Genomic DNA, 13,275 nt, shown 5'->3' on the forward strand with positions numbered 1-13,275 from the left:
TAAGATAATAATACATTTCAATATGGAGATGCTGGGGTACAACTCCACTAAAAGATAAAAATAGTCGACTATTTTTGCCTAGATTCAGCGTGAATGAGGCACATCCAAGTAGTCAGGTGTTCTGTGTTGATGATTCTAGTCCCATGTACGTACGCACATGGGACTAAGGGTGAGTTGTTTTTATAAAACATTTTATAAAATACCCTGAGCCAAACAAAAACACAGTCTTCCTTCCACGTGCATGGTAGCTGCACACCTAGAAAATTCAGAATATATTGAAGCAGTCAAAAAGTGTTCTTGTATATAAAATGTAGTCAGGGTCTAGGCTCAGATAATTATGTTTTTCACCTACGTGAACATCTCAGAGGACAAAACAATTCCACTGGATGTGGGGACTGTCATCACCTGGCAGGAAGTCTACCAGCCGCGGTTCTTGTTCAGTAAATACTGTGTCCCCCCCATCCCCCACCCCCGCATCGTTGTGATGACAAAACCACACCAGCACAGATTTCCAAAATGCCCTGGCATGTGCCACTCTTCCTGAGAAACACTTAAAAAAAAAAAAAAAAAAAAAAAAAGGATGGACTGTATATCTATGTATCTGTGGTTTTATCTACATTTTACAGAACTTGCATTTAGCCATTTTGTCCACGTTAGCACTTAGAGACAGATCAGTCTTCTAATACATCAGTGTGCCAAGATTTATTTAGCTTATTCATTGACCTTTTTAGCTTCTTGTTCCAAACATGCTGCAAAGATGATCCTATGTTAGTCTACTTACATCTCTAGAATAAATCTTAAAGTCAAAAGGTATGTGTATTTTAAAATTTTTCTAGATTTTGCCAAATGCCTTCCAAATTATTGCCAAATGTACACCTACTAATGGGCTTATAAATACCCGTTTTCTCATCACTCTCCACCACTAGGTTATTATGGAGAGTTTTAATCTTGGCCAATTGATTCTTTAGGGATAAAAACAAGGCATCTAAGTGTCCTATTTAAAGCCATTTTCAGATAATTTTATATTGCCTAGCAACCCCCCAGCCTTGATTTGTCTTTTTACTATATATAGGACATTCATGTGGAAAAGAGATCGGACTTCAGTGTTTTCTAGGGTATAACAGGTTCATGACTGAAAGTCAGGCGGACCTACGTTTTGGCTCTAAAAATGAAAGGACTTTCCAACAACTCTAGTCATCCAGCAGTGGAATGACCTGCCTCAGGAGAGCGGGAGCCCCCGTCCCATAGCTGAACACTTCCAATTTCAGGCAGAATGAACACTGCAAGGGATGTTCAGGAAGAGTCACCTGAGTTTAGTGGAATATTATGCACGGTTGGTGTTTCCCAAAATGTAGTACTTGGACCAGTAGTGTATATGGTATGACTTCAGGTGGTACAAACTTTTTAAAGAATTTAATTGGTGTGTATTCATTTTTATATGTATATACTATGTTGCTATATTTCTAGCAAATATACGCTAAGATACACTAAGGTGGTATTGTTAAAATTATAAACTTTTGGCAATAATGTGCTTGATGACCTCTGAAGTCTCTTCAAAAGTGAGATTCTACAGTTTAAATGTAATCTCAATACTACTAAATTTTCAAATAGTAAAAAGACTTCCCAGCCATAGACTAAGCCATTATAAGCAATTAAAAACAAACCAAGTTGCAGTACTACATAAGATTTGAGTATTTGGAGCTTGGTATACAGGTCAAATCCCATGTATTTTTAGTTTAAGAGCCAAGATCCCTAAGCTCCAGATGAAGACCCATCCTGAAATTATACACAAAACCCTCACACACCAAACTTTCTAGTGGCATCTCCGTTACCCATTAGCACCTTCCAAGGCCAGTCTTGGAGGAAGAGAATAGTGGGATGTGTCTTCACATTCCGTCCGTGGCTATCATGAAACCACCAACCAGTCCACCATATTCAGAGGTGAATATTTATTTAATTCATATGTAAAGTTTACATGATATCCATGGTGCTATAAACATAGGCACATTTTTTTTTTAACTCAAGGTACATTCAAATATTACCCCCTCACCCCAGCCCACTCCCCTCAAGATGGACTAATATTTGTAAAACAAAGGCCCGAAAGGCCCTGCTCATTAATTGTAGGAGAATGCATTTTTCAGCATTTTAATTCCATCAATTGATAGAATTAATTAAACGCCTCCACGTGGATGTTTTTAAGACGTTTATGATTTTTTTCTTCTACTTAGTTCAAGTCAGGAAAGAGACTGCTTTCTATATTCCTCTTGGCCTTCTTCAAATCCCTGGGATGCTTAGGGATCGCCTAACCACATCTACCAGCAAAATGGGTAGCTTCCCAGTAAGTACAGTTAAAACATTTGTATTGATTTACCCTTAAAGGGACAAATGTGAATTTAATAATTCATTGATTCAAATAAGAAACGGATTGAGCACAAAGCAGATTGGACAAAAACAAATTCAGTGATTGTATCCAGACATAGGACTTTGTGTCTTTCACAACATCCATAACACACATCAAGACAAGATTAAAATCTACACTATAAAATCATTGTAATTTGCTGAATTCAGAACGAGGAAAAATGAGTACTTGAAATTGATTCATCATAGCCACTCAGATATGATACACTTTAACTGTGAAGGAAAAAAAAAAATGATTCGTATACACAATTCTCTTAGTAAAATTGTCTATTTCTTGCTAATAACACATTTTTATTCAGAAAATGCATAAATTTATTCAAATGTATATTTTCTGAAATATAAATATTTAACTTAAGTTTTTGTAAATGCAGAGAATGCAGTTTGTTGACCCCCACCCAGATATTAATCAGTCTAAAACTTAATGTGATGAAGAAATATTTGTAATTATCATTTTAATTTGTCTATAAATATATAATAGGATCTTTGCAATTTAATTATGAGCAATTAACTCATACTTCATGTAGTAATGAGCACCTTAGATTACATTGTTGAACTATTGGCATTAATGTATGTATTTCAATGTTATTTACAATGCATAAGTATAATTCTCTTGTATAACAACATTCCAGTGACTTCGAAAATATGTCATGAAAGAGTTCGGTATAATTTACAAATGCATCAAAGCTTTCCTGTAGTATTCAGGGTGGGATTTCACTCCTCAGCATTTTAAAATAAGAAACCAAAAAGAAAGAAAAGAAAAGAAGAGAAGAAAGAAAAAAGAAAAATCGGTGTCCTAAAGCTGTTTCCAAAGTGTTTTTTGTTTTCTGTTTTGTTTTGTTTTATTTTGTTTTTTTAAACACCGGTTTCAACAAGATGCCCTGACAGAAAGGAGTTCTAGAAATGTTTGAATAGTACACGGGTCCCCCCTTGAAGAATCTCAGTGTATACGTTAAAGCCCTTGAGGGGGCCCACAATCATGAAATCTGTTTAACATTTCTTACCTTGGTGTTTAACACACTTGAACACACAAACCTCTTATTCTCCCCCAACAAAACACGTCTGTCGATGCCCTTTGGAACTAGTGTTACATGACAGACACTTTGGGAAACACAAATCTAAAACCAGCTTTGTAACTCAATAAACATCTGGTGGGCAAAATTACATTCCTTTAAGACAGTTTCACTTTTAAAAGCTCTTTGCATAGGTATTTGCTAAAAGTTCTGCAAAAACGCATAGGTCCAATCCAGAACATTTCTTTATGTACATTACAGGGGGAAGAAGGGTTACAAATGCTTACGGAACCTCTAGAGCTAATTTTTAAGGTCTGAGGAAAGGGACTCCAAAATCAAATGATACTGGTGTCTTTCTACTGAATTTGTATTGAAAGGTAAAAATAAAGGCATTAAATCAGAAATATGCTCTATGTTGTCTGAAAATATTCTTGTAGAAAAATATCAGGTCATTATATTATTTCCCTGGAATTCCTAAGAGCTGCGGATGCTGTCAACAGATTTGATTACCACTCTGGGTGTATGCGTAAAGCCCATCATCGTCCAGAATTATATGCGCTGCTCTATGATTGGTTCGAAAATGCATGCATACGAGCACAGGCAGGCACAAGGGTCAATAAATTGCTCAGTATTTCCACTGAAAACCACGAAATGGGGATAATTAGTTAATCTCATGTGAGCTGTTTTATATATATGTATGTAATATATATAGGAGATATACGTATGTTTATATATATCTCAAATGACAATCTTTTAAAAAAATATCCATAATTTGCTTTCTATAAGTAAAGCTATCCGTCTTGGCTCTAAGATAACACACCTTGGTGTGAGTGCAGTCTCCAGATTAATCATCTTTCAAGCACACGACTCTTCTGCAAAGCTCTGCACTATAAACAGTCTACTTTGGCTCAGATTCCACCAGCTCAGAGCTCAGATCAGTATCTGACGCTTTATCTAATTCCTGCTCGGCATATGCTAATGAGAATACTTCAGACTCATTGTACATCACTGAAAGATAATTCATTAAGAAAAAAATTACAGCTGCTTCATACTTAAGTAAAAGGTGGGTTTCCAATTTGAAGCACTTCTCTTTCCTTACCAGCAAAAGTCAACTCAATTAGAAGTAGGCAATCAATCACACTAAAACAAGGGATCGTTGTTATCGGGGGTGGGGGAGGTCAATGTGTCCATTTCTCATCTGGTCAGCCCTTGCTTACCTGGGTGAACCAGTTGCCTAGACACTGGTATGATTAAGATCTGCACACGCTGTTCTAATGTTCATGTACTTGATTGTCGTGATTTCAAAGCTATGCTTATGTATTCCCATTCGCCCTCACCTCTTTACCCTTCTACCGTCCTAAAAAGCCATTTTTCTCCTGATATTCCTTGCGGTATTTTCTTGGGGCGCCCCCTTGTAGTTGGTGAAGCTGATGGAGAAGTCTGGGGCAGCTGAGGACTCGGGGATCTAAAGCTGACCGCGGCAGACCTGCTATGCTACCTCTCCCCGCTCGCCGAGCAGCCCATCTGACGTCCCACAGCAGCCCTCCTTCTGTCCAAGGCAAGCCATCCCCCCTGCTCAGGCCACCAAGCCCAGTCTTGTGATCTTCGCTGACAGGAAGGAGTGAATGATGAACACGATCGGCTTGGGGCAGGAGTGAAGGTCCAGTTGCTGAAATTTAAAAAGAAGGGAGCGTGAGAGATTTTCAATCAATGCTTGATACAGAATAGCGATTTGCACATCAAATGGATCTGAGCACTTCCTGCTTTTAAATGGGAACTGAATCGATTATGGCTGTAAATCCTTGCCCCCCCCCCCAACCCCCTCAGTGAGATTTAAAAGCTAACTCTTTGAACTTATTCTTTACATCTCATATCTTTTTTTTTCCGAAATAGGTTCTGTGAAATTTATATGTACCAGTAGCATCCATAGTGATGTTGCCTTTCTTGACTGTCTAAACCATTTATTTTTGGTATCACAATAGTGATATTATTTATGTTGGATTAGGTCCAGCTTGGAGGAGCACTAAATTTCACATCTGAAGATTAAATTTGAGTCCTGGTTTTAACACTTTTTTTTTTCCTTTTAATACTTTCTAGATATATAATCTGGGACAAGTCACTTGAAATTTTTCTTAGTCTTACCTAATTTACAGGGTAAATAGAGTATTAAATGAGATACTGTATGTGAAATCCAGAATACAGGGGCACCTGGGTGGCTCACTTGGTTAAACATCTGTCTGACTCTTAGTTTCGGCTCAAGTCGTGATCTCACGGTTTATGGGTTCGAGCCCCACATGGGGCTCTGCGCTGACAGTGTGGAGCCTGCTTGGGATTCTTTCTCTCTCCCTCTCTCTCTGCCTTTCCCCTGCACTCTCTCTCTGTCTCTCTCTCAAAATAAATAACAGAAAAAGAGAATTCGGAATGCAGAAGCCCTAGGGCTAAGCAGCTATGTCCCCAGGGTCCTGTGCTCTTGAATTGTAAGCATGTGGGTCACATGTCTGTTAAGTCCCCTGCTCCGTGTGTGCCTACATGTGTCTCCACCCATGACCAGAGCATAAGAGTCAGGTTGAATTTTTATCACTGGACCTAATTCAGGAAAACTGGAGGTGTTTCCAATTCTGTTCTGATGATGACACTACTGGGGGATCAACAACCGGAATGTATAACAGTATCTAGCGAAGTTAGGGTTGTATTTATCACGAACCAGGCGCCGTGCTAAACATAAACTAGGCACTGTGCTAAATATTAGCTCTACACCGTCTTACGTAATTCCTACAAAATCCCATGAGGTAGTTATTGCTATTATCTCCATGTTTTATATGGGAAACTAAGACTTAAAGAAGTTCTAAAACTTTCTGAGCTCACGGATCTTACAGGGAAGGGTACATACGGACTCAGATGCAGGCTTCTCTGATGCCAGAGTCGGGGGTTAACCACAGGATTCTGTTTTCACTAAGGAAGAATGCAACTTTTGGAAGTAATCGTAAAGATTACCCACTTTAGTCACTGTATTTTATGGACAGAGAGACTCAGATCCAAAGAAATACAAGGACTTGCCCAACACAACTGGTGAGTTAGTTACAGACTCAGAACACGGGTGTCTTGACCCTCAACTCCATCTCAACAGCACATCTCTGCTCCCTTCCCTGGAAAAGGAGAGGAAAGGCTGGGTGGTGCCTGCCTCCTGGGGTTGCTGACTTGACCTGGGGGAGCTATGTGTGAACTTGCACTCACCAGCTGAATGGACTGGCAGCAAAAACTCAGTCCTTCCTAAATCTCCCGAGTCAGGTTATAATTACAGGCTTCAGGAAGGCTGAAATTTAGACCTAAGTGATTTTCCTCATGGGCAAAAATAGCCTTGATTTTTCAAGCCAAGGATAGCAAGAGACTTTTTTTTTTTTTTTGCTAGGGAGCAGTCCCCTTTAAGAGAAAGCACGCAGTTGAGTGATTGATAAGAGCAGTAACTGAACTACAAGTATTCTTAGCGAAAGGGACTTTCTAGTCACTTATTTCCAAACTGGTGCTTCAGACTGAACCTACTGACTGAAACACACAAATCCTATAAAATCCTGTGGATCCATTTTAAAGGTTAAGGAAATGACTGGCTGGAAACTGTTCTCAGAAAGTGAGTTCAGATGAGCAGCCAGGCGTAGGGTGTTGGATTCCTCACGGCCACAGGTGATACCCACAGTGAGAAGTGCTGGTTATGTGGGGCCGGTGGTGTCTCAGGACCCAGAACAGCAGTGCTCGTGACTTTGAAATGAAGGCCTTATGCTAACAGCTTAAACGAGGTCCTATGTCTTCCGGAGAATGTCAAGAACTATACTTGCTTTCTAGAAAGAACGTGCAAATTCCCACCCTTTCATAGAACTGAAGAAGTACACTGTTATTGTTGTAACAGGCAGTAATGATCACAGCAAATTGTGAATTTCAATACACTGGCTGTTTGCATTGATCTAAGTCTAAAAGTTACTCTGACAAATCTGCTAATTTTGTTAGACGTTATTTGCCATTAGCCCGAAACTTCTGGGCTCTTGTCTGGCTCTCTCTCCATGCAGGTATTGACCACAGTTCTTTGTTCCCCACCATCCCTTCTACTCTGCCCCTCGTCCAGACCCTCTGCCTCTGTGCTCTCCATGTGCTGTGCTCCTTGCAGACCTCCCCGATGGCGGGCATTGCGCATGTCACGCCCCCGCACCCCCCACACCAGCAGGGATGCCCAGGTTAGATTAGACGCTTGAGACTTTTTAAGAATGAATGGTGCATTTTGAAGCTGGTGGGACCCCATTTAATGAGAATTTAATGCTGACTTTGTAAAAGATTCTTTGATTCAAATATTGATTTGCTAGTGGAAAATGAGACAAAAGTTAGGAATTTTGAGATGCTTGGATCTAATCATAGTTTTTCTAGGATCAAACAAGACATGAGCCTGCAGGTACTTTTTTTTTTTATTTTTTTTTTAAATTTTTTTTTTAACGTTTATTTATTTTTGAGACAGAGAGAGACAGAGCATGAATGGGGGGGGGGGGCAGAGAGAGAGGGAGACACAGAATGGGAAGCAGGCTCCAGGCTCTGAGCCATCAGCCCAGAGCCTGACGCGGGGCTCGAACCCACGGACCACGAGATCGTGACCTGAGCTGAAGTCAGATGCTCAACCGACTGAGCCACCCAGGCGCCCCAAGCCTGCAGGTACTTTGCAAATAGTCAATTGCTAAATAAACATAAGGCAGCGTTACGTTTGCAAGCCATCACAGATGTGCCGCCCAGCAAAACATGAAATCGCACTGTCTACAGAAATACACTTACGATCTCTCCATCTTTGCCTCCAAAATCCAAATACAGCATCCTGATTCCATCATCTGAAGACATTTTCAGCTTCTCATAGGGAGACTGTAAGATGGTCTTGGGAAAGGCACCCTCCTGTGGTTCCGTGGTAATAGAAAATCCATTCTCGTAATGTATGGTCAGGCAGCACGCCTGGTTTTTGTAGGTGCAGGCTGAGGGGGAGACAGGAGACACAGCGGTGTGAGTAGCAAGGTCGGTCCATTTTTCCAGGCACTTAACTTACAAGTCTCCTTAATCCCAGGGTCAGCCACACATTTCTCAAGTTGAAAAATCAATCACTGCTCATGAAAATCTTCTCCTTGGATGGATTTTGATAATGTATCTTAACTTGCCCCATGAACCCAAGGGAAAGAAGCTGAAAGAATTCCTTTTGCTGGGATTTACTGACTTTTATCTGGGCTCTCGCCCTTCTCTGACCCTCTGATAGCACACACGTGGACAGGTATACTTGCCTGCCACTGGCCTTGTCCAAAGCCGGAAAAAAACTGACATTTGATGTAGGGTAAGCTACCTCTGATTGGCCATCATCAACATCACCACACACACACACACATACACACACACGTGGCCCAATGCCATGTGTCTACCGGCTGGTGAAAGAAACAAGCTTTCCTCCGTGACATTACCAAAGTTAGCACACCTAAGCGGTCAAGAGCAAGTAGCCTAAAACCACCTCATTTTTAATTTTTAAAAAGTCCAACAAAGCTCATTTTTTAAACAGAAATGAGGGTTTTAAATGTTTTCTCTGATGATCTTGGGTCCTAGAAAAGCTGTGCAGTAGGATAGACACCAGATGTGGCATCTTCCGTGGTGAATGCTGTTTCCTCTCTGCCCAGTGTGGCATTCAGGAGCCCCAGGGAGTATTCACAAGGTGCTGTGTGATCCAAAGGAACAAAATTAAAATCTCTTGATGACAACAGGTGCCAGCTTTTGTGCGTGGTCCTCACTGTGTTTAGGAAAAGTGACCAGCACTCTAAGCTTGTGAGCGGGATGCAGCCTTGCCCCAGAATCCTACTTCCTATTTAGGAAGACTTGTGAATGTTTACACCCCTGATCAAAGAGTTCTGAAAAAGGTTATTAAGTATCAGATTGGATTTTTTTTTTTGCCTCACAGAACACCACAATTAACAGACCCTGGCAAGTAAATTGGCTCAGCCCTTCATACACATCTGAAAGCTCTTAGGGAAACCAGGATATTTTCTTTGCTGGAGATGGGGATTGGGAAGAGGAAGAGGATGGGCATTATGATTGCTCTATATCAACATTAGCTCAGCTTGGCTTTATAAACCAAACTGAATTTCACCTTACCACAAACTTCTGAAGCAGGACCTTAGCTTAATATTATAGGTGAAAAAAAGTGACGCTCAGACAGGTGAAATGTGTCCCAACTTAGGTGGTTTAGAATTCAAAATTCAAGTTCTTTCCACTCCATGCCATGTCTCTTTCTCCTTCTCTGGAAGTCAGGATATAGAGGGATGTGGAGAGGGACCTTGGCAAAGAGGCAGAGTAATGACTGTATGGTCAGGGGGCCTTTAGAGTTTGGGGGAAGACACAGGGGACTCACAGAATGAGGCGGCTTTTAATTGAAGCTCTGCTTAAAACCCATACCCCTCCTTCTGACTTCCCACAGGCATCTTTCAATTTGTAACTAAGAGCTGATATTTCCCAAAGGTGTACTACAGTCTCTAATAGATTTCTGAGTCCTGGGCAGAGCCCCTCAGTAAATCTCATACTCTCAGAAGGTCCGTAGGCCTCTAGCACCCCCACAGTCCTAGGATAACCAAAGACAGTGGCATGGGTGTAGTTATGGCTTCCCATCTTGAATCCTTGTTTTTGACACTCTTTACTTCTATTACCTGCAAAATAGGTGGGAAAATGAGCTTTAAACATGCTTTTCTTCTTCCTTCCTCTATATTTGAACTTTAAAGCTATGCCATCAGATATTCCGAATTAACTGATTGTGGTTACTTTCAATTCTAGTTGACCTCAAATGGTATCCGTGGCCTTCATATAATGGAATTGGTTACCTCAAGATGTTCTCAATCCACACAGGGTAAACCGAACGCATTATCAAGTTAATTGAAGCTCTGATTAAAACATAAGCCCCGTTCCCCTACTCCCTGCAGGCATCTTTCAATTTGTAACTGGGTTGCACGTTTGATCATTTCCGTAATTTCTCCTCTCCCACCACCCGGCTAGCTCCATCCACACAATTCATTGTTTATTTCCTTTGGCTGGTCTATCACCAGCCTCATTATTTTCCTGTCCAAGTAGAGGTCAACTTACTGAGAGAGAAAGATCTTACAAAATCTGTGGAATGCAAACTAAACCAAATCCCTTTGGCCATCTCCAGTCTTTCCTAGAACACTCCTCAATTTATTGCAAGGAGCATGGATCTTTCTGGTATTTACACATATAACTTAAGTTTAGTTTTCAGGTTTTCCAAATCTCAGCTCCAAAACTCTAGTTTTTCTTGCCATACAGATTCAGCATAAAAAAAAAGTTTCAGCGACGCTCCAGAAAGGTTTCCAACAATGATGGAAAATGGTCGGGGCACCAGTCAGTTTCAGGGTAACTGCTAAAAGACATGGATTTTGTTGGTGTTGCTGCAGTGGAAATTCTACAAAACATCTGTTTGTTCACGTTTGCATGAGTAGAGGAAATGTGGAGAAACCGTACTACACATCTGAAAGATGTGTGTCCCACCTTTCAGAATATTCCTGAGTCCCGGGGGAAGCTGCTGCCTAGCGCGGCAGTGCTCCCTAAGGGGTCCAGGGCCCGGCAGCATCAGCACCACCTGCTATTTATTAGGTGCAGATTCTCAGGCCCCATCCCCAAGCTGCTGAATCTGAATCTCTGGGGGTAGAGGTCAGCAATCAGGCTTCTGAGAATAAAACAACAACAAAAACTTTCATTTCTGTTGGTTTTAGTGTGGCTAAAGTTTGGAAATGCTGTACCTAGGATGTCTTGTGGGCAATCCTGTTCCCCTAGAGCAAAGCTGTACAGTAGGACTTTTAGCCATGATGGAAAGGTTCTAGATCTGCACTGTCCAACGTGGTTGCCATTAGGCACATGTAGTGACTGAGCCCTGGAAATGTGGCTGGTGTGACTGAGGGAGTAATTTAGTTTTAATTCAATAATATTTAAATAGCCACATATGACCAGAAGCCAGCATACGGGACCGCACAGGTCTGGAGAAGTCATTACAAGAGTAATGACTAATAACAACTCTGAGTGAGCACTTACTATGTGTCAAGCACTGTTCTAGGCGCTTTACATGGATTATTTCTCATAATTCTCGACAACAATCCTATGAGGTAGGTACCGTTATTTTCTTCTTTTTACGGATAATGGAAACAAGCGAGGCAAGTAAGAGTAAGAGATTAGGAAAGAAACGGGACTGGAATTTGAATCCAGGCCTTTCTGACTTAAATCCCACACTGTGGCTACCACCTTATACTGGATGCTCAGAGACACAGAGAAATGAAGGAACAGGCAGGAAAACATGATAGAAAGGGGCGAACAGAGAAGCAGCCTTATGGGACTCAACGTTGGATTTCCTGGGAGACTGTTGTTGAGGATACTAGCCACTCTGTCACACATGCCCTCTTTATGAGTGACCGCAGGACACCTGGAAGAGAGGTTGGTCCTAGATCTCAGAGCTAGAAACAGTCTGCCTTACATCTCAGAATCAGGAACAACAGCATTATGGACACTGTCAACTGTACATTGTGCTGGCTGCTGAAAATCACTGGGCTAGTATGGAATCCACCTTAGCAAATGTACAAGATTTTACAGCACATACTTTGTTCCTTCATGTGACTTTAGATTCCTATTACTTCCTAGTCTCTAATTTTATCTTTGCCCAGTAAAAAATGAGATTATCTAGATCTGTATATTTATATGTGCATGCATTCTATCTATCATCTAGCTATCTGTCAATCGTCTATCGGTCACCTATCTATCCATCTGATTTGGAGAGTGGCATGAAAATTATTGATCACAGCAGCCTGTTTTCGGACCAGTGGTATACCAGTGAGATCTATGTCCTTGTAGACAATAGTCAATGAGAAAGAGTCTTTAGAATGGCACAACCTAGTGTTACAGTTTTGTCATTTATGAGTTGTGTGATCTTGGATAAGTTACTTAACCTTTCTTCCTTTTTTTTTAAATTTTTTTTATTTTAACGTTTATTTATTTTTGAGACAGAGAGAGACAGAGCATGAACAGGGGAGGGTCAGAGAGAGAGGGAGACACAGAATCTGAAACAGGCTCCAGGCTCTGAGCTGTCAGCACAGAGCCCGACACGGGGCTCGAACTCACGGACCGCGAGATCATGACCTGAGCTGGAGTCGGACGCTTAACCGACTGAGCCACCCAAGCGCCCCGATTACTTAACCTTTCTTAAGGATTTGCTTCCAGATTTGTAAAATCAGGTTGGCAAGGGAATTGTGTGCATTAGACGAGATGAGGCAACGTATTATGACCCTAGTCATACACACACCCCGGAATCAAACCTAAACAATATTTACACTAATTTTCCTATTCCATTTAATTTTTTAAATGTTGGTCTGGCCTCAATTCATTGATTTCTGGACCCCTAGTAGGGTTGTTTCTCATAGTATGAAAAACACTGAGGGGTGCCTGGGTAGCTCAGTCGGTTAAGCATCCGACTCTTGAGTTTCAGCTCAGATCATGATTTCGCAGTTTGTGAGTTCGAGCCCTGCATCAGACTCTGAGCTGACAGCGAGGAACCTGCTTGGGATGCGCTCTCTCCTCTCTTCCTGCCCCTCCCCCATGCTCACACGCTCTTTTTCTCGCTCTCTCAAAATAAATAAATAAACTTAAAAAAAAAAAAAGAAAAAGAAAAACACTGAGAGGCAGTAGATGAAATGCCTGGCACGTTGTGAGCACTCAATAAATAGTACAGTATAGAAGGTTCTTCCTTCTTTATACAAATCCCAGTTTCCCCACTAACCGGCCCTGTCGTAGAGCTCTGCAG

The 13,275-nt window shown here is 41.2% G+C and overlaps 2 protein-coding genes across 4 annotated transcripts in view; one reads left to right on the forward strand and one right to left on the reverse strand.

Moving 5' to 3' along the window:
* Positions 1–2,312, forward strand: part of LOC102949163 (MDM2 binding protein) — a 91,441-nt gene extending 89,129 nt beyond the window's left edge. For both annotated transcript variants that reach the window (XM_042973539.1, XM_042973540.1), the window contains one exon: positions 2,229–2,312. In XM_042973539.1, coding sequence (XP_042829473.1) covers positions 2,229–2,306 — 78 coding nt within the window. In that variant the 3' untranslated portion in view covers positions 2,307–2,312. The remainder of the gene's footprint in view (positions 1–2,228) is intronic.
* The window catches only part of SNTB1 (syntrophin beta 1), a 234,924-nt gene continuing 223,583 nt past the window's right edge, over positions 1,935–13,275 (reverse strand). For both annotated transcript variants that reach the window (XM_042973541.1, XM_042973542.1), the window contains exons 7-8: positions 8,235–8,425; positions 1,935–5,097 (exon numbers count right to left, since the gene is read on the reverse strand). In XM_042973541.1, coding sequence (XP_042829475.1) covers positions 5,005–5,097; positions 8,235–8,425 — 284 coding nt within the window. In that variant the 3' untranslated portion in view covers positions 1,935–5,004. The remainder of the gene's footprint in view (positions 5,098–8,234; positions 8,426–13,275) is intronic.

Source organism: Panthera tigris, chromosome F2, assembly GCF_018350195.1.
Source record: "Panthera tigris isolate Pti1 chromosome F2, P.tigris_Pti1_mat1.1, whole genome shotgun sequence".
NCBI lineage: Eukaryota > Metazoa > Chordata > Mammalia > Carnivora > Felidae > Panthera > Panthera tigris.